The following is a 21,677-nucleotide window of genomic DNA, read 5'->3' on the forward strand; positions in this document are numbered from 1 at the left end:
GCGAGCGTTCCACTCGTAGACCCGCGCGGTGAAAAAACAAGCAGGAGAGACGCGCTAGAGAGCGAGAGGATGGATGAATGGGAGGGGGTCATCTTAAAGCGCGAGCCACGGGTGCCATCTGGTGTCAATATGAGGAAAAATGTAGTAGTAGTTTAACTTTTAAGTTTATAATGAAGGCTACCCAGCAAGCTATTAATAAATACACATAAAATAGGTGTCCATTTTTATACATTACTAAACATATGTTTACATGTGTGGATAAGTATGAAAGAAGAGGTAAGAGTTAACGACTTATCACTCGGATTTTTAATGCCATCTTCAGGTTAGTATTGGTGTTGCAGAAACTGTCTGGGTGATTATTGGCAGAATCTACATGTGGAATGAATTTAGAGAAACTATGACATTTTTAAGAATACACTTCCGTACAAAAGTTTGGAGTCGGTAAGTTTTTTATGTTCTTACAGAGGCTGCATTTATATGATAAGATACAGTAACCATACAATGTTAATGTATTTAAAAACTGAATACGTTTTTTTTTAACGTAAAACAGAATTTTCAGCAGTCATTATTGTTATCAATGCTATAAAAAACAGTTGTGCTGTTTAATGAACACTTTCAGGTAATTTGCAAAATGATCAGTTTAATCCATCCAAGTATTCATTTCTTAAAAAAAAAAAAAGTTTTACTGAAAATTTACGAAATTTTCAGCATTCAAATTCATTCATTTTTCTACGTTCTATGGAATATATTAAATTGTTAATTTAATAATTTACACCCTAAATACTTTATCCAATAAATTAAATGCAGTAATATCAGAGGTCTTTGTTTCTTGTGTGGCTGATCACTGGTGAGCTGTAGGCTCAAGAGGACTTGAAATAATTATCTATATGGCGCTTTTTGTATGTCCCCACTGTCCCTTTTCACTTATATTGAAAGGAAAACAGCAGCCAGAACATTTAGCTAAACATCTTCTTTGTTTTTTTTTTTCTTCTGTTCCATAGAAAAAAAGTAAGTCATAGTGGTTTAGAACAAAAGAGTAACTAACAAGTCACACTGACACTTCTGTTTATTTGGTTAAAAATAATAATGTTTTATTAACAATAGTACATTTGGTTTGTATTTCAAAATGTGCTGTGGTGTATTGCAGTGGATGTGGTATGCATATTTAATAATTTCTCTCAGGGTTCGATTTTTTACATCAGTAAGTCATTCAGGCAATTCATTATTCAGCAATAATTTAGGATAAACAAAGCAGGCAAAAGAGAAGAAAAAGAGAAACATAAAATGGAAAAGAAAATGACAAACTAAGCACTATGCACTATGTTTCAGTGGCTGAAAGTTACATGAAACAAAAAGACATATGCACATCAAACACAGGAGCTTTGTGTGTTCACTTACAGGCTAGTTTAGAAGTCTAACTCACATTCCAGTCACTACACTAACTGCTCTCTGCCTATTGCACCCTCACTTTACATAGCCTTCTGGTTTCCTTCTTGACTGTTGCCTCAACTTCTCTCCAGTAACATCGGGTGGCATTTAGCCCTGGATGTTAAGGATCTGTGCAGACAGGCCGTTGTGCCAATTTTTCAGTTTGGCAAATCTTGGGCCTTTTACCTCTGATTCAAACTTCTCCCTGTAAATAACACACACGTGCACGCACGCACGCACACACACACATATATAAATGATACATTATTTAACTTAATCAATAGACCTTTATGTGTTCCAACCTTATACTTTTAAGGCCTGACCTAAATATGTCAATGGCTTTATTAAAAATAATTGTGCGTGATTGTTCTGAATGTGCACTTATTGTGTACTACAAATTTTAATAGTATCATTATAAAACAAAATACATTAAAAAAAATGTGGACTGAGACAATGTGGGTTACCTTGATTTTCTAAGAGCCTCCTCATCTGGATCTTGCACTGTGATAAATAGAAAATAAAGACAAGTCAATTGTTACAGGCCTAGGCTCGCTCCCAAAAAAATAAATAAAGTGCAGCCCGATTTTTATAACACAATCACTGTCATCTCTGACAATGTCAGTCTTTTCAACATATACCAATTTTCATTTCACACTGGTGTGATAAAGAAAGGCTGTACTCACGATACTCCGTTCCTGTGATATGAGCCAGGATGCGGAAGGACTTGGACTGCAGGTTGGCAGCACGACGGGCCCACTCTGACATCTCCATCTCCTTATTGTCAGGTTTGATCACAGCCTGGTAGACTGGAGAGGCACTGTCCACAAGAGGGTCTTTGATAGGAAGTGAGCTACTCCCCAGCAGAGAGAAAGGGGAAAAAAACATGATCAGTTGTTGATCTGTGTTCTCTTTATTTGGGTGCATCAAGTTAAGTTTCCAAAAATCATAATAAAAGGACAATATTTGTTGAAGTTATTTCTGAATTCATAAACTGTTTTACATATTTGTGAAGATGTGCATCATTTTAATACAGTTCCACTGTGATGGAGGAAATGTCTAAGAATGTGTTAGGGTTTGAGAGGAATAAAACTGAGTTCCTATATTAGGAGAATGTAAAGTAAGATGTTAGAGGTTTTGTAATTCTCCCCTGGCAGATATACTCAGAGCATTCATATTTGTCTTTATAGGGTCTCCATTTACTTACATATTTTCAACAGTATAACATAACATATAACACAAAAAAAATGCAATCAGCCTTTAACAGAGAATATGACACAAGAGATGAGTCAATGCGGCTGTGATGGATCTAAATAGATTGTGGCTACTTACGCCAACGGAGATCCAGTGGAGTCATCGCCGCTGTCAGTCACATGATGAATCAGGATGGGAGGGAGCCATGTCACGTGGAAGGATGGGAAATGTAGTGGGGGTGAGACGAGGATGAGTGATGAGAAATGGGTGATTGGTTGTGGATGGAGTGACATAATTGCAAGCAGAAGAGGGAGGAAAAGCACAGATGAGGTTGAGACTCATGACCTTGAGGAAGCCTGAAATCAGTCCAGGCTAGATGACTGATAATGAGATTTTACTTTTATAAATACTGCAGGCTGAATAGAATTGCATTGTAATTTCATAAAAAAAATAAAAAAAAATTTACTTTTCCTAGCATCTCATAATAAATCACACAAATATACTTTCTTATTTTTAATAAAGTTCTGCAGGGATGACTTATTTTTATAGGCCTGAATGCGAAAATGAGTTAGCATTTTAGTTTTCCAGGTTCCATCATCCTTAAATCAGTGTTTTGCTTTGTTTTTTAATAAAGACAAAAGTTGTTAGAAGCTTAATGGTGGTAATGCTGAACTGTTCTTATGGCCTCTGTTTAGTTGTTTACTGGGAAGTCGTGGCCTAATGGTTAGAGGGTTGGACTCCCAATCGAAGGGTTGTGGTTTCTAGTCTCGGGCCGGACGGAATTGTGGGTGGGGGAAGTGCATGTACAGTTCTCTCTCCACCTTCAATACCACGACTTAGGTGCCCTTGAGCAAGGCATCGAACCCCCAACTGCTCCCCGGGCGCCGCAGCATAAATGGCTGCCCGCTGCTCCGGGTGTGTGCTCACAGTGTGTGTTCACTGCTCTGTGTGTGTGCATTTTGGATGGGTTAAATGCAGAGCACAAATTCTGAGTATGGGTCACCATACTTGGCTGAATGTCACTTCACTTCACTTCACTCACTTACTTCTAGTGATCGTTTCTAGGCACCAAAAATCATAAAAGTTGGGTTAATTTGGTAAAGATTACCACAATGAATAAAAGGTGTAAGATTCATGAACATCTGTAGGTCTCAGAGCTAATTTTCTGCAATAATCCAAAAGCCTGGGCAAGAAATCTAATTTTTGTTGCGGGAACCAGATTAATTTTAATTTAAGAGTTGGCCAATAAAAATATATCATCACTGTGCTCTTGATTGCAACATACTGTGGTCCAAAAAATGATGTAGAAACTTTAATGAATAGTTCACTCAAAAATGAAATTCTTCTGTTATTCTCTTTTGTTATTCAGATTGAGTGGTGTGTTGAACAATGGCAACCAGATTGTTGAGTTAGTGAGGTGAAAGAATTGGATCCATCTAATTCATGAAAATATTGCTCATAGGTGCGTTTCGCAAAAGCAAAGTCTAAGCAAACTGTAGAAATCACTGACACTAATAATCATTACAATCTTCTTAGGTTTCACCAGGTACAACATGTTCCTGGATCAACATCCTTGTTGATCTGTGAACAGCATTCCAATCAACCAATCAAAGTTGAGATATAACTTTTCAGGAAATATCTGTTTTAGGCTTAAAATCATGGTTAGGTGCTTCTACACCCTTGTATTATCAGCTATCATTTCCCATGGTTTTAGGAATAAATTGTGGGTACGGTTAAATTTAGGGGTAGGGATTGGGTTTAGTCTATATTTTTGAACAATAATATTGATCCAGGATCATCAAAAGATGTTGATCCAGGAACATGTCTAACTTGGCATAATCCCGGTGTCCGCAAAACTATCTACTTCAAAAGAGAGGGCATGTGAGTTACTGAACAACTTTTATTTATAGGCTGCTACTTTTTCCTGTTTTCCAAGATCTCATTTACTTTTTATTAAATTGTAACGAGTGGAAGACCTACCTCATCTCGTTTCCTCTGGCTTGGGCCTGACCAGCAATGGCATCCATAATGGCATCCTGAGAATACATACTAATAGGAGTGTTGTACTGGGCATGGATGATAGTAGCTTTCCCACCAGGACCCTTGACCTCAATAGGCTTGTGAGTGGACAAAGCGGAGTCCTTCAGTGCGATGGGATTAAAACTGGGAACATACTCTTGGCTGTCATTTCAGGTGTGGGGTTGTCAGGGGAGCGATAGTGTAGAGGGTGGTGGTTAATGGTGAGGAGCCAGAATATGAGTGAAAACAGAGAGATAGATACAATTCGACAGTGAGAAGAGTTTGATTTAGACTTGACTTACCTAATGCATCTGTATAATTAAACAATGCAATGAGTTTTGCATTACTAGTTTGGATGCTTCTAAAGTTAAACCAGCTGTTAGTTTTACATTCTAATAAAATCCCATGTCTGATAACACAATGTCCTGTATAACAAATGCATATGAGCTTTCAGTCCTAATGTAAAAACGACCACGACATGCAACAGTTCCAATTATGATACTCCAAAAAACATGCAAAGACGCATTGACCAATGCAACTATAACCAAAACTCAACAACAGATTTATCTTGTTTAAATACTGTCTACACTCAAGAGCATTTAACATTTCATCATGTCCGAAATGTCAAATTGTTCAAAATATATTCAGGAAGGTAAGCATGCAAACCACAACCAGAGTACTGCATGTGGCCATGCTTCAGAGCACACAGATTCACGTGCAGCTCTGGAGATTTTATATTCAAAACTGTTACTGACTTGGCAGCTGTGTTGGCAATGACCTGAGATGACATAGAGGAATATAGAGAGAAAAAAGATAAACAAAAGAGGCAGTGTTAGCCTTGATTTGGCAGTGTGCTGAATGATATTGGATCCATGTCCATGTAAATGAGCAGGGAAAAAACAACAATAACATGGAATGCAAATATTTCACTTTGTCTGAAGAACTTGCACCTGAAATATTAATATATTTAAACTGTTAAATGACAGTTCACCCAAAAACTAAAATCCTTTTTATTTTCACTTTCATTTCATTTAACCTGTATAACTTTGATTATTCTGTGGAAAACAAAAGAAGATACAGTGAAAATGTTCTTAGTGTATTTCAGTATTCTATAAAATATCTTCCTTTGTGTTCTTCAAACAAAATAAAGTTGTACAGATTTGAAATGACCTGTGAGCGAGTAAATGATCATGAGTCATTAAATAACAGTTTAAATATATTTAGGATTTCTTGTTATCTGTTGTGTCATGATGTGGTGATGGTTATTACTGGTCACATTTCCATAAGAATAACATTCTGGTTTGTTCCTAAACCAGATTGATTGACTGGAACAGGAGTGTGGTTACAGCGGGACACACAGAGAAGACTGGAGCTAAAAAACATAAATAAATAAAAATGCATCCTTTCATTGAATCTAACAGTCAATCCAGTCGTGTTATTGTTAACTAAAATTTATTGTTAACTGCTGTAGGGAACTTTTGTAAAAAAAATATTTTTTACATATTTGTTAAACCTGTCATTATGTCCTGACAGTAGAATATGAGAAAGATAATCTGTGAAAAAAATCAAGCTCCTCTGGCTCCTCCCAGTGGTCCTATTGCCATTTGCAGAAACTCCATCGCTCCCGGTAAAAAATAACCAATCAGAGCTGCGGTCCGTAACTTTGTTTGTGTTCAAAATGTAGAAACATTTATATAATAAGCGAGTACACCATGAATCCATTTTCCAAACCGTGTTTTTGGCTTGTCCTGAATCACTAGGGTGCACCTATAATAAGAGTTTATATTCTGACTATTTTAGATTGCTTCGGGGGTACCGCGGCGGAGTAACCCAGTACCTTTGTGATTCTTCATAGACATAAACAGAGAGAAGTAGTTCCGGCTACGATGTCCTTCCGCAAGAAGCAAGCAGTTCTGTTTATTAACCGCTAGAGCGTCAAAAGTTCCCTACAGCAGCTTTAAACTATATATATTAAAAAAGTTTTGTTAATTGAAATAAAGCTGAAATTACATAAAATATAAATATTAAAAGAACAATGTAGGCATAATTGCCTTGGCAGCTAACAGATATTAAACTAAAACACTAAAATTACTTTAAAACTGAACTAAAAAATAAAGCTAAATCAAATTATATTAAAAGCAGCTGTGAGCTGCAAATAGAGGAAGGAATATGTGACGGCATTATTGCGGTAGGACTTCATTTGGGATATACTGTTACAAGAGCTGTGGCATTCTGAGCAGGTTAAAAGAGCCAACGAGTGCACATTTGCACCCATGTTCAATTACGGTTCAACGATTGGGGCCTGTGGGAATTACCTCACATGTTTTTGGAAAGACAAGATACACCGTGGTGACAACAGAATGATTTAGGAAGACATCTTTTGAAGCTAAATGATGCCAACATATTAAAAAGGTGACAGCATTATAGTTTACATTTTGGAATTATTCCATTATAAAAACTTGACAATCTTCATCTAACAGCAGGAGATGTAGCTCTAACACCACTAAAATAACTAGTATTTTGTCAGCTTACAATCATAAGTACAGATAAGACTTGCTCGTATTGCAGGACGGGGGTCAGGTGAGCTTTATGGACCACTGCTCCCCCTTCTGCCAAGCGCATGTGAGAGCGGAATGTTCGGAGTATTCTTTAGCACAGTTTTCTTAAAGGTACTGCATGGATACAAGTGAGGCAAGTTTCTGCTGAATACAGACCAATGGGAGAATTATACTGTCCTCACTGGTTTGGGGTGGATTTTGCCTCTTGCCCGAATGGCAAATAAGTAAGAATAGGGATTTTAGCAGGAGAATGGATTACAGGTTGGAGATTCTCCTGAGGTTTCTCCTCAGTGTTTGGAATAAGATATTTTTTAGAAGTTTTTTTTTTTTTTTGCCAAGATGATGGCATATTTTTTGACAGGTTTCCTTAGTGTAAAATAAACCCTTATCAGATCAACGAATGAATCATTAGCCATTATGGCAAGGCATAGAGGAATAAGATGGTTAGGAAAGAGGCAAATGAGGCTTGAAGGAGAGCTCAAGATCATCAAACAGAATTCATCTGGCAACAATGCAAATGAGAACAGGACCAGCAGGAAACTAATGAGGATTTCAAATGATGTGCTTATTGTTGCTTGACCAACAAATGCCTATAGAGGGAGTTAAGTGTCAACTTTACAGAGAATGTTTGTTTTCACAATCCCTCCTTTCTTGTCTCTCTCTCTCTATGATATGGGCCTGGAAACTCCCATGATAAGAGGATTATAAAGAAATGGCTCACCTATTACCAAAAAATAAAATAAAAATCATTTTGCTTTCTTCAACATATTTGTCCCCTCCATACAGTCCAGTTATATTTTATACCACAAATATCAAAGGATGACATTCACAGATCTGTTAACTGTACATATAGGGAACATTTGAGATGTTTACACATCTTTACCTTCTGGTGAGGGATAACTGGCATGGGTGAGTCCATTCTTGAAGTGGCTGTGGGTACAGGAGCGGGACGTCTCGACCTGGGACCAGTACAGAATTCAAAGTAAAAGGTCAGTCATGCAAAGACACTAGGCTTTTGTTTGTTATGAGTCAACTTCTCCTTTCTTTAATTATTAATATGGTTAATTATTGGTTGTAAACTTTAATGTTGTTATTATTACAGTGATTTAAATGCACTTTAAACACAAGTTATAGAATTTTTTTTTGAGAAATTGCACTTTTAAGTGACTGTAGCACAACATAAACACCAATATATAGTTCAACTCCAGTAAAAACTATCATGTCTTTTAACTGAATTTATACCATTTACATTACCATTATTTTTCAGACTATAAGTCACACTTGAGTATAAGTCGCATCAGTCCAAAAATACGTCATGATGAGGAAAAAAACATATAAAAGTCGCACTGGACTATAAGTTGCATTTATTTAGAACCAAGAACCAAGAGAAAACATTACCGTATACAGTCACGAAAGGGCGCTCTATGTTTTCAGTGTAGACTACAGGAGCACTGCGCCACATAGTGCGCCCTCTGGCGGCTGGAGACGGTAATGTTTTCTCTTGGTTCATGTCAAATTACTTTTGATAAATAAGTTGCACCTAACTATAAGTCGCAGGACCAGCCAAACTATGAAAAAAAGTGTGACTTATAGTCCGGAAAATACGGTACTTCTATTTTGCAAAAGTTATTTAGTTTTTATCTTTTATTCTGCTTCTAATTTAATAAAATATGCATAAAACAAATTATATTTGTAATCGTTTAAATAATAATTGAATTGGCACAATAATTTAATTTTTTTTTTTTTTTTTTACTGAATAGTACCGAAGTTCTTGAACTGGCCAAAAATTCCTGATCAATGTTCCATGTTCAACATGATTTGAGAATGATCTAACTAGTCTGATACAATGGAAGCAGAAACATCTGAACGTCTGTACAAAAGAGTTGACATGTCCAGTGATACAAGTGTACTTCATTTTTTTGTGGCGAAATACTGAATAATTTTAAATGTTATTCTAAAACAAAAGTCTTTAATTCATTTAAAAATTAAGAGAAAAATAAACCTGCACTATTATTTAAAAGTTTGTGGTAAGATATAAACAGCAAAGATTAATTAAATTGATCAAAAGTGACAGTAAAGACATTTTCATTGTTACATAAGATTTCTATTTCATGGGAATAGGGGGGTTTCTTTCCAATAACTGACCACCCAAAGGGGCATGGTAAGCAGCTATGACCACCACGTACACCCTTAAGGTGGAGGGGATCAGCCATGCCGAGAACCATCCCTGTAGGAAGTTCAGAACTTATCCAGCTGGGCAGTTAACTGGGACCAGCTGACAATTTCCACACCATGAAGTGAACAAAACTTTGATGCACATTTGGCAGAAATTTTGAGGCTGCCAAGATGGCCTCTGGTATATTTGGAATAGTCAGTTTGGTGCCATGAAGCAGATGACCGCCAGGGACCAACCAAAAAAGCTGCTCTGACAACCCCCTTGGAAGCTGCAAGCCTCTCAGAGCCGCAACTTTTTCGTATGGACACTGAGAGCTGGGCTTGCTGGAGACTGTTGTGCCCTGAAGCACCAGAGGTGGCAGGGTTAACACTCCAGCCCCCTGAGGGCACTGAGGAGAAATGGGCACTGTATAATGAGGTGGAACCGCCAGTCTCTCGAGACTCTTAAGCATTCAGCAATCCATATGCAATTCCCATGATCTCAGTCACTAAAGTGCCTTAGCAAAGGTGGGATCGGAACCGCAACGACTGCAAACATGGACACACTCCTCAAAGTGTGCCCAGCAGGAGTGGAGCGTTCGCAGTGGGTGCAAGATGCATACAGTTTTTCTTGATTGAAGAAAAAATGGATAAAGTAAAGTGCTGGCAGTGTTTTGTTTTTTTTGCTCACCATATATTGATTGTGCACTGGCACTGACAAACAACAGATATTCAGACGGACACACACAGAGCGCTTGCTGAAGTCACAGAAGCTTGTTTCTGATGCGCTTTTAAGCTCCCTGGTCTCTACCTCACCCCACCAGTGACATCTCGCCAAACCATTGGCCTTATTTTTACTCATGCACGATCATGCAAAGGCGTTCCCAAAACGTTTCTGATGCAGCAGGAGTTCCTTGAAGGGGAAACTTCTTTTATAACGTAAAAAATCTGACCGACCCCAAACTTTGTTTAAATGTTGTGCCGCATACATCTTTCAAAGACACAGTTCTCATTAATTCAGAGACACAACGGCAATAATGAATCTAAAAAAAAAACTCATCAATTGACCTTTTTCCTGTGGCCAGGACCTGAAATCACGTTTCAGTTTCCTAGGGTGGTCAATACATTTTTAAACAAGATGAAGCATTTGTTGAGTGAGTATCTTGTAAAATGTCAACAGCATTTCTGTATAGGCAGTAACGCTGGGGGGCTCCTCAAAAGCCTCTAGGCATGAGAAATTTCTTGGAATCCATCAAGTGAAGTCCAGGGAAAGCACACATCTGAAAATAATACATGTGTACCCTGTCACTCCTCCTGAGATGCTTTTGATCGGAGAGGAGCATGGAAAGATGGAGCAAAATGCATAAATCATCAATGATATATCTGTTGTGTCTAGCAAATCAAATTAAATGCAGCCCATATCTATATGTATCACATAGTATACAATAATACGAACATCCACATGTATTTGAGAAGATGTATATAACCTCCAACAAATAAAGGTGGTTGCTGTCAATAAATAAGGAGAATCTGCCAAGCTTCTGAAAATTAACCCCCGAGTAAAAGACAGAGACAGAGGAGGAGGAGCTTATAAAAGTTAACACTAGAGCCAGCCTTAATAAATGTCACAGGGTAGCAGAAGTATCTTTGTGAGTAACATTTCGTCCTTTTGCCGTAGTGTAGGCAGTCACATGAAAGGAATTAATCTTCTTTCGGATAGAGGCTTTGGGGTGTCTGTCCTAAATTATAAACTATATTAAAAAGATATATAAAAAAGCCGTCTGAATGTAAATTCCCTCTACCCCCTAAACATCAGTGCCTTTAATTTATGCATGCTGCAACCTGAAGGACTACATGATACCTAGCTGATTTATTAAAGACAAATTTTTTTAATTCAATATTCCTGTCATTATATTTGTATGCTAGCCATCTCTCGTAGTCTGTGTCAGCTCAACTGTGACTGCTTATATCACCCATGGACAAGCTGTTTAATTGCAGAGAACTTTGATTGCTTGCAAAAGTTGTGTGCTGCCAAAGTAAATGTGGTGCAACGCTGATGCCTTCTAAGAAAACCCATTCACTAACAAACACAATGGGAAATCACTGGATGCAAAGACTAAGATGCAGTGTAGTTTGGAGGAAATAAAGTGAGTTAAAAGTATTCAGAAACATAAAAAGCATCAAAAGGTGTTGAGGTTTACCTCTGCATGGTGAGGCTGAGTTTGGTGATGGCTGCCTTTATCTTGTTTTGGGCATCCAGATGGGTCATGCCTTCAGTGCTGACCCCATCGATCGCCGTAATTATGTCACCCTGACTGAGGTTTCCGCTTGCTGCCTTGCTACCTGGTGTGATCTGTGGAAAGACACCGGACATTCATTAAATAATTACAAAGGAAACCACAGATTGAATTTCACACACACACACACACACACACACACACACACACACACACACACACACACACACACACACACACACACACACACACAAATTCCAATGTAAAATCATAATGACTACAGAAACAGAAACCATTTCTGTATTGTTTTTTGTTTTTTGATAATTACTATCAAATTCATTTTGACACACTATTCTTGCAACAGTACATACATTTGCATGATACATCAGTCTAATTCAATCAATGACTAGTCACTGTCAAGTGCAGCAGATGATTCTGAGCAGATGTGTTCTTGCTAAACACAAACAATGTTCCTCTTTACAGAAAAAAAATGCTTAAATCAAAGTTATTACTTTTAGGACCTTGAAAATTAACATCCTTAAACAAGAAGAATGAGCACTCATGGAGTGACCTCCGAGTAAAAACTCTTATAAAACAACAGCAGCATTGATGCATAAGCTGAAACACTGGAGGGCTTTTTTACAAGTCAGGCATAAGACAAGCAAAACATACATGATTTTCTCTTATTTAGTGAGATCTCTTTTAAAAGAGGGAATCCATTTGAAGCTTAGTTCTTTTGTATATGTAGACATACATCTGAAAAAAAAAAAAGTTTTACAATTATTCAGTTAGAACGAAGTGATTGGAATGACAGTAGGACATAGGCCATAGAAGTGATGTGTGCTAAACCTTTATAAAAGAATGTTTATGACTGGGCATCAAATATGGATCAAAATCAATAATCAAAATAGCATAAAAAGAAGGAGGAAACCATTATAATCAGCAATTTTGTCTACCTTGAATGAGTTTCTGAAAGTAAACGGATATAGACATATTGATAATTTTTAACAAATTAAGGGGCTGTTCATAAAATAAAATTAAAATCTCTTTTGCATTTTAAAAAGCAAGATGGGTTGCAATTGAGTGGAAAAGAATGCACGTTATTGTCTCAAAAACACGCTGATTTTGTTTGCCAGGTATGCTACAAATCTTTTCTGAGTTCTGAACAAAGTCAAAGCAGACTTAAAATCTTCACATCTTTGTGAAACACATAGTAGCACATAGTATCATTGTTTTTGAATTAATCATATGTGTGAATGATTCAACAACTCATTTATAACGTTTAATTCCAAAACAAAACACAAAATTAGTGTTCTGAATTAATCATATAAATAAATGATTCAAAAATTTACTCAGGATGTTTTGTTCCTGAATGAATCAGTATTCTGAATGAATCAGAAGTATAAAAGACAAAATTATAAACACCACACTTTTGTTTTTGCCACCATTTTTAATGAGCTGAAGATTTGTGAACAATATTTGAGAGAAATGGGCCTTTTGTGTAAATAGAAAAAGTCTTAGATTTTGAGTTCAGGTCATGAAAAAATGGGGGCATTTTGCTCAGTGTATATATCCAAAAAGGAAAAACATTTAGTCCAGGTCTAAAAACCGGACTGATTTGAAAAAGCTCAGAAACCAAGGGAATGGAGACTGACATCCCATTGGGATTGAGTCAGTCGCTATATTTTCAGGCAGCTAATTACATGTTAAAAATAAATGTTGTTGTTAACGCCCCCTGCCTCTCAATTTGAACCTGTATTCTGGGGCCCTGCCAGCAAACCTTCTGTCCCACCTGCTGCCATTACTCAACATGCACACAAATACACGCTCCTGAAACCTGTTCTGCTTGTAAGTTCCTAACTGCCAAACAAATCATAACATCTGAAGGTGAATTAAGAGCACCATATCATGTGATTTACCTGAAAATAACTGGAATCCATAATGAGCAAAGGTTTAGGAATTAGAACAAGTATGGGATGTAGTAGTTTTGCTCTACACTCCAAATTATTAAGAAAGTCACGTCACTTTAATTAGAAAATTTGAAATATTGCTGTATAATTTTTCTAGAACACAAAATACACTGGAAAAGATTCATTGTCACTTGGCTATCAGATAGAGGCATCTTTTTATGTTTGCACAGTGAATCACCTCTTGCATTTTACTGACTTTGCTATTCAGACCTATTTTTTCTTGGCTATTATGTAATTAAACCCACCTGCATGCATTAGAGTCCTACAAACTAGATTAGAAACATCATCATCATCGCCCTCCTCGGGTTCATATCTCACTTTAGCCAACAGACTGCTACTTGACCAACGCTTCAATCATCATGCTGCATGCTAAATAAACACACACACACACACACACACACATATATATACAGATTGGGCTGATTTGCGAGATAATCTGCATTTTTGTGAGCCAAGAAAAGATGTTTTGGTATTCACCTTTTCATCACATTGGTTTGGCCTGACATTATTCAGATATTAGACAACACACCACTTTTCCTAGAATATTACCATAATAATATTTGATTTTATTGTATTTACAAACATTAATCATTGTTTTTTTAACAGTACTCTAGTTTTACATTAAAAAATATACATCTTCAGAGAACTTTTAATCTGTCCTCTATAGATGTTAAATGATCATTTTTAATATCCTTAATAGAGTTAAATAAACATTTTTTTTTTAAATCAAATCAAAGCATGATTTATTTTTATTTTATTTTAAATGGCTAATACATATATATATATATATATATAAAATGTATTTGTCATTGTAAACAGATGTTTCTTCACAAGAAAATGACAACTGTTTTGACAAAAGTGTATACTCTTGTGCACTCACAGCAAGAATCACTGTTCAAGCACAGGTTCATTTTGTCTGCTATAATGCTTACCTTGTTTTTCAGTTAAATTAAATGAAGGTATTGTCTTAAGTATGAATAATGAGTAAAGTTAAGGGGATGCTATGACATTACAAGACAAATCATCTATCTCATCTTCTGTCACCTTAAACTAAACACACTTTTGTTTCATTTATAAATTAATGTTACACAAATCCTATTCAACTGTAGAATAAAATATCAAGAGGGATAACGGGCGCAAAACTAATACAAAAATACAGCTGTGTTCATTTAATTTAAACTGTTAAACTGCCAAATCACAATACAACCGATGCTAAATTCAATGACAAGCTAAGATCCACGTGAAAACATTGATTGATAGATTGTGATTGTTTGTTTAACTCTAGTCCAGAAGGCAACTGTCTTTACTTGAAGAGTTGATGAGCTCCATCCTCTCCCATTAGTTCCTAGAAATCCTAACATTTATTTGAAATACAGATATGGTGTTCCTATATCCCTTTAAGTTATAGATGAAAGCATCTGTATTGTCTTGTGGAGTGATAGTAGAATCTGCCAGTAGAACCTCAGTGAGGAAACAGGGGCTGATGCTGTTGGAATTGTGATTTATGAGCCAGTCCTCGGTAAATGCCAGCTTTAATTGTTTTTGTCACCTCCTGCACTGTTCTGACTAAAAGCAAAGGTTAGGTTGATGATCTGGACTCTCTGGGGAACCTGGAGGTATTTGCAAGACTCTGAGGGCCGCTGAAAGTATATTCATTTCGATGTTGCTAAGCTCCAGCATACCTACATATATATGCATTATAAAGCCTAGTGCTGTCTACCTTTGCGTTACAAAGGACTTGACCTCCGATTAATGTAGGCTGACGTCCTACAGCACTGAACAGTTAGAGTCAACGACCTTGAAGAGCTTACAAAGCAGTTGTCAAAGTGGAATTGAACAGACTTATTATGAGGTCTATGAATCTGCAATACACAGGACATATAATGTGGAGATTAAAATACAACAGAATGAAGCAAAAACGATTTGGGTACATTACTGAGCACATAAAGTCTTAAGGACTCATCTGCGGTGAAATTCCTTAATTTAATATATCACAAATGACTCTTTTAAAGGCTTTGTCATGGACTTTATGAAGTGCTTTACAGAATATGATATTGGCACTTTGCAGAGCTGGACTTCCATATCATGCACAACAATATATATGACGGAAATGATCTCTGAGAGGACATTAGGGCCAGTGCTTTCTGCTGTTGGCAGTGTTGCTCTACGAAGCCGTTCAGGGCTTACAAAGCCACTGACAAGATCTCCCAATTTTAAATGCATCATTATCAAGTTGACTGTGTGGACGGTCTTATCATAACTGATTAAAGTTATTGCTGTGAGCGTGTTACTGCAATCACTGCTCCTCGTTTCTGCTCTTTGCAGAATGAATGCAGAAAAAAAACTTTGACAAAAAGATGAAAAACACGAATGATTTAAATGCAAATCTTTCCAATTCTGCCTAAGTTCAGACAAAAGTGACGTATATAATGAACATTTTCAAGTGAAATGTTAAACTGTGTCTTCAGGACAATCTTTTCATAGGTGTCAGTCAGGGCACGTTCCCATGTGTTTTAAAAAATTAAAATCTTTGTTGGCTTGAAATATGTTATTTCTTTTTTTCATTCGTCATAGTAATTTTATTGTTTAATCTTAACAACAACAACAACAACAAATGACTAGAAATAATTTAACACCATCAGAAATAATCACTGGAGTAAACATTGTGACAACTATAGCCCCAGTCTCCCATATATTTTCCCCTGTGGAATTGTTTTGAAGGGAATTAACTAATAGCTTCAGGAATAGTCTTTTTTCCAGTGATTCTCTCCAAGCAATATTCAAATTCACAATGACCTCATGTGTCTATTGTCTCTGTGCTCTTCTCATGTATGGCACCCACAGGTCTGACCTTCAGCACTAAGCTAAAATCAGTGGCCATAAAGCAGGAATTCCACCCATGGGCCAAAAGTGGTCGTCAATTGCTATCATTAGCTACAACAGATCTTTTTATTTAGGGTTGCTAAGGAGGCAAAGTAGTTAAATAGCTAAGAGACAGTGATTTATTTTAATTACATTTTCTATTATTATTCAGTTTTATTGAAAAGCAGCATAAAATGTTTCATTAGGAAGTAAGGCAGCTCCCTATCAACCCACACACATATAAACAATCTCATATTGTTCTGTCACTCACTTATAGCAATTTTCTTCATATTTTTGTTGTCATTTTCCTATGTCTGTAACACTGAGGCCAGGACATCTTAATTAAAGTTGGATCACAGCTTGCATGAAAAACCAAACAAACGTCTGTGATTTAATATTTCAAAAGGTTGTATCGCAGGTCTAAATCCATTTATCAACATCTACTGTAAATGACTCTTCCGTCCAGCTGTTTGACGGTTCTTTTATTGACACTAATATCATATATCCTGTAGTATTTTTCTCATGTAATAATTTACTGAATCAAAGTATTAAATTAGATCATCTGACTTCCTCAATGAATGTGACAAACATCATGTCACTAAATCACTTTACAGACACAACAGAAAATCAGCAAGTATTATAAAAACAGGGTAACACTAGTATAGGGTCCAGTTTACACTAATAACTACTTGCTTATTAGCATGTCTATTATTAACATATTGGCTGTTTATTAGTGTTTATAAAGTACATATAATGCATGGAATCCATAATCATACCCAATACCTTAAACTTAACAACTACCTTATAAACTATTAATAAGCAGCAAATAAGGAGTTAATTGAGGCAAAAGTCATAGTTAATGGTTAGTTAATAGTGAGAATTGGACCCTAAAATAAAGTGTGACCGAAAACGGTAAGAGCAATTACTAAGCTTCTTTGTGTAAGACAGCAGCTCTTTTAAGAATGGGTACAGATTGTCTATGTGCTTTAGAATAGAGGCTGATCTTTTATTACAGAGTGCAAAGATTTGATTGTGAAATGCATAAATCATCAGTTCTGGCTGTTACATATGCATCAGTCATCTGAGACCAGATCTTTACACTTATAGCCTATTGTCCACATTTCAATCTACCTCCATATTCAGTGACAGCTGGTTCAGGGGAGACTATAAAATCCAGATGGACGCCTGGTTTGACACTGATTACGGCATCAAACCGTGTGCCGCCAGCAATGCTGATTAGAAAAGGAATGGAAATCCAAACAACGGAGATAAGTTTTCCTAGTATAAGGTCCCGTCTGTAATTGCTTCCAGACAAACAGCCAATATGAGGAGAGGAGATCTACCACAGCCTTGACAAACAGAGGTAATGACTTTCCCCTTATTGAAGTGAAAGACAATCAAATGTCAAGAAAGATGTCATCTATGAAACAAACAAACTGGGCTGAACCGCCTTTGACTGATTATACGGCAGCAGTGATTTCTTGTCACAGCAGAGAGAAAATCACCTCACCCTATCTTAGGACAAATTTAATCTATCTGAGCCTTTAGATAAGGCATGTCCTCTTCTTTGAATCCATAGGCTAAGACAATGAGGATTTTAGATGCCATGGGATAAATACACTTGATGTACAGAAAGAAGACTGTTTGTAATGTGACAAGGTGCACTGTATTAACGATTCGATTCCCAAAGGAACAAGTGGTGCTAGTTTTTCAGTAGCATGGCTTATTGATCGTATCGATCTGTTTGGTAAGACAAAGCCTTCAATGAATGCCTTAAGAATTCTGTCATCATTTACTCATCCTCATGTCATTCCAAACCTATATGACCTTTATTCTTCCCCAGAACACATAAAGAGATATTTTGGAAAACAGGTACATTGAAAGTCAGTGGGGTCCAAATTAGATTTTTTTGTTTGTTTTTTCAAAAAAAAATGTTCTTTCGTGTTTCACAAAAGGAATAATATCATACAGGTTTGAAGCAAAATGAGGGCGAGTAAAAATAAATAAATAATAATAAAAATAAAATCCCTTAAAATACTTATTTCTTCAAGGACTGTACATGACAAAAATTAAAGTCTCTATTTTACATATCATTTTATAGACTGAATCAGTCAGTGTCATAAATAAACACGTACCGTGTTCATATTTTCACTTTGGGCGAATTAGCGCAAGCGAATGTGATTTAACTAGACAAGTTGCATACATCCAGGCTTCTCGCCTTTCACCCTCAACTTCACATGCACATATTCATTTTCCTTACGCTTACATCATCTATTGCTATTCATAGAGTTTTCCACTGTAAATGCACCACAACACCTCTCTCAAGCCAAAGGGCCAAAGCTGGTTAGAGAATTTCTGCTTTAACTTGGACGATAACCAATACAACAACAGCTGCAATATGATGTTACATAATGCCAGCATACCATGTGACTCAAAGCTTTAATCGGTTTTCATTGTTAGCGAAGTAAAAAAAAAAAATCTAAACAATCTCTGATGTGAGCTTTCTTTTTCTTTTTCTTTCTTTCTTTCTTTCTTTCTTTCTTTCTTTCTTTCTTTCTTTCTTTCTTTCTTTCTTTCTTTCGTTATTAATCAAAGCAGGCATTTGTTTAAACAGAGCATGATGGGTTTGTTTCTTCTACAAGGCAGAGTTGTTGTCTCACCCGGGAGATGGTCAGGGGCATGTTGAAGTCTTTGCCTCCCTGCAGCCTGAAGCCCCAAGGTGCAGGTCCAGACAGGGTTATTGTGTAATTGCTCATTTTGAAGAGAGTTTAAAGTGAAAAGCTTCTTCACAGATGAGTAAAGTCCTCTTTTTCCTTTGAGTTCTTTTCCCTGTAGTCAAGATGACCAAACACCCGGGTACGGGCAGGCACCGAGGAGCCTCTGAAACACAACAACAACAGACAGGAAATGCAATAGAGTGAAACTATAACTCTGTCACTATACCACCATCACACAGGACCTGAGTTTACATATCAGCACAACTCAAAAACATACCACAGAAGGATCAGACTTAAAAACACACATGCATAGTTAAATCCCACCCCTGTTTATACTGACAAAATAAGTAAAAAAAAGTATTAAAAGCAGAAGGAGGAGAGTTCTTGCCTGCTCGGATGGCCTGGACAGACAGCCTAAGAATAGACCCTTCTGCAGAAAGTGATAACACTCAAACCCCGGGGCCCTTGTATGGTGTGTAAGGGGACACCCTCGGATACCAAGCCCCCATGATTCACATGGCGAATATAGCCTCTTCTTAGGGTAACACATTTTTCCACTCTGCTTGTACGGACATCCACTCATGGCACCATGGATATTCAGCTATTGGGAAGCAACTAATAAACAAGGAGACATTAGTGCGAAGTCTGACGTAATGTCCTTTTGCAGCTCTTTCACATTGCAAATCCAAATTGTAAGATTCGACTGAGGTGGTAGGGACTGATTACAAATGTAATCAAGGACCTCATCTCTTCTTTCTAATTTCACAATGGAGGTTTAGATAATATCTGGTGCAAGCTATCCATTGGCATTCCTGTTCAATTCAGCAGCAATTGCTCGCCTGGCGCAGGGCTTCCCAGAATTTAGCGATTAAAATTTTTATATCATGAACAGGGCACTCAGTTCTCCTGCAAGGCTGTTTTGAGCCAATCACGTAAGCTGCAATTGGCATGTGACTAATGACTGAAGAGCTATAGAAAAACATCAGCGCTGATTGGCTGATGACACCACACTCTCAAACTAGTGATTATTCTGAGCTGTGACGTCAAAGTCAGCAGACAGAGAATGCACTGGACACTTTTAAGAGACTCCCAAAAACTAAATGGACTCTGATAAAATATTGTATAAATACAATAATGTATTTATATTATATTTGTATTGATGAAGTAAACTACACCAGTCAGTCCCCTATAAGAATGAAAGAAAATCTCTCGTCTTGATCCCATGTTGTTGTCAGTGGGTTGAAAGGCAGGATCATTGAAGACAACTGACACTTGTCAATACATGAATGGCACAGGATGACAGAACATCCACCTTTCATCCTGTCCATCCATGCATTCTGTGAAGGATCACAGGTATAATTTAGCCAGGTCATTCTGATTTGATCCTGGCACTCTTGTTCTTAAGAGGGACAAGTATAGAAATCATTCTAGAAAGCACTATCATGTTACATAATGACACATGCAACAACTATTATTATGAACAATGCAGCTCTAAGAAAAAAAAGTAAAGCTCACCTTTCCACTCTGGATTTGTCCACTGTGACATAGACTTTTCCGCTTCTTCTTTTTTTTTTTGAGCCCACTGTATCTTTTGAAGTAACATAGGCACTTGAAGAGCTAAAGCAGAAAGGACAAAACCATTTTTGGAATACAGGTTTACAAAAGCAACACGTATTTGGTCTTGTCTGGTTCTAAAAGTATGTGCTATTTATAGTGCAATTTTTGGTAACACTTTATTTTAAGGTTTCCTTGTTACACGTTACATGTACTTACTATTATAATAACAGTTATGCATAATTACAACCCTAATCCTAACATATAGTAAGTACATGTAGTTAATTAATATTACTCAGTCCTTAAATGTATGTATATTAAATGTATAATGACACTGTAACAAGAACACCTTAAAATAAAGTGTAACCTTTTCTTTTCCTTTTCTTTGCTGGTCAAAAATAGCCTTAACAACCTAATAAAGTTTATTGTTAACATATGCGTTATTGCAGGGCTTACTTTATCCAAAGATTATTATCATGTAACACCTGCACAGATGGTTTCTTCTCTCCTGTCATCGACCATTTGCTACACTGGGTCACATATATAACAATACCACAGAAGTGACAGAAGTGTAACTTTATATAGCTAACAAGCTTTACTATATCTGTCAGTTTTATCAGTCTGAGACTAGGATTGCAGAGTAGCCAATGAACTGATTGTCAACTACTTTAATCCAGAACATCAAAAGATCACAAAACCTTGTATCTTGACCTAGACTGCACATTTTACATCATTTAAAATTCCTGAAACTCAAAAAGCATAAATGTATATTTTACATAGAAGTATAACTCATAATACTCATTGGAATTGTATGTTTATTAACATTATAAAGCACTCAAATGCATCATCCAATAAATTAAAGGGAAATCAGCACTTTAATGCTTTTGGTCATTCAAAATGTGCATGAAGAACAGTTGTGAAAAAAACACAGTAGCATCACACAAGATCTACTGATTAGGAAAAACAATACCAAAGCTAGAAATATTA

General features: G+C 36.7%; 1 protein-coding gene across 2 annotated transcripts; it reads right to left on the reverse strand.

Annotated features, from left to right (window-relative positions):
- Nucleotides 1–1,050: 1,050 nt before the first annotated feature.
- Nucleotides 1,051–19,724, reverse strand: LOC113056152 (LIM domain-binding protein 3-like). Of its 2 annotated transcripts, none has more exons than XM_026222702.1 (10): nt 19,525–19,724; nt 19,080–19,299; nt 11,552–11,703; nt 8,080–8,155; nt 5,394–5,416; nt 4,600–4,800; nt 2,758–2,787; nt 2,112–2,278; nt 1,893–1,929; nt 1,051–1,633 (listed from the first exon to the last, which is right to left on the reverse strand). In XM_026222702.1, exons 2-10 carry the CDS (start codon nt 19,173–19,175, stop codon nt 1,537–1,539), a joined length of 879 nt encoding a protein of 292 aa, XP_026078487.1. In that variant the 5' UTR covers nt 19,176–19,299; nt 19,525–19,724; the 3' UTR covers nt 1,051–1,536. The 2 variants fall into 2 exon arrangements, with proteins under 2 accessions (XP_026078487.1, XP_026078488.1); XM_026222703.1 differs by lacking the exon at nt 19,525–19,724 and adding an exon at nt 19,414–19,509.
- Between the last annotated feature and the right edge of the window lie 1,953 nt (nt 19,725–21,677).

This window comes from Carassius auratus, chromosome 37, assembly GCF_003368295.1.
Source record: "Carassius auratus strain Wakin chromosome 37, ASM336829v1, whole genome shotgun sequence".
NCBI classification, from domain to species: domain Eukaryota; kingdom Metazoa; phylum Chordata; class Actinopteri; order Cypriniformes; family Cyprinidae; genus Carassius; species Carassius auratus.

Excerpts from the sequence above, each read along its gene's own strand:
- LOC113056152 (XM_026222702.1), bottom strand. The coding sequence starts at position 19,175 with ATGAGCAATTACACAATAACCCTGTCTGGACCTGCACCTTGGGGCTTC. Across the intron at positions 2,279-2,757 it reads TCCACTGGATCTCCGTTGGC|CTCACTTCCTATCAAAGACC; the intron begins GTAAGTAGCCAC and ends GCTGGGGAGTAG. Across the intron at positions 1,634-1,892 it reads GAGGCTCTTAGAAAATCAAG|GGAGAAGTTTGAATCAGAGG; the intron begins GTAACCCACATT and ends TGTTATTTACAG.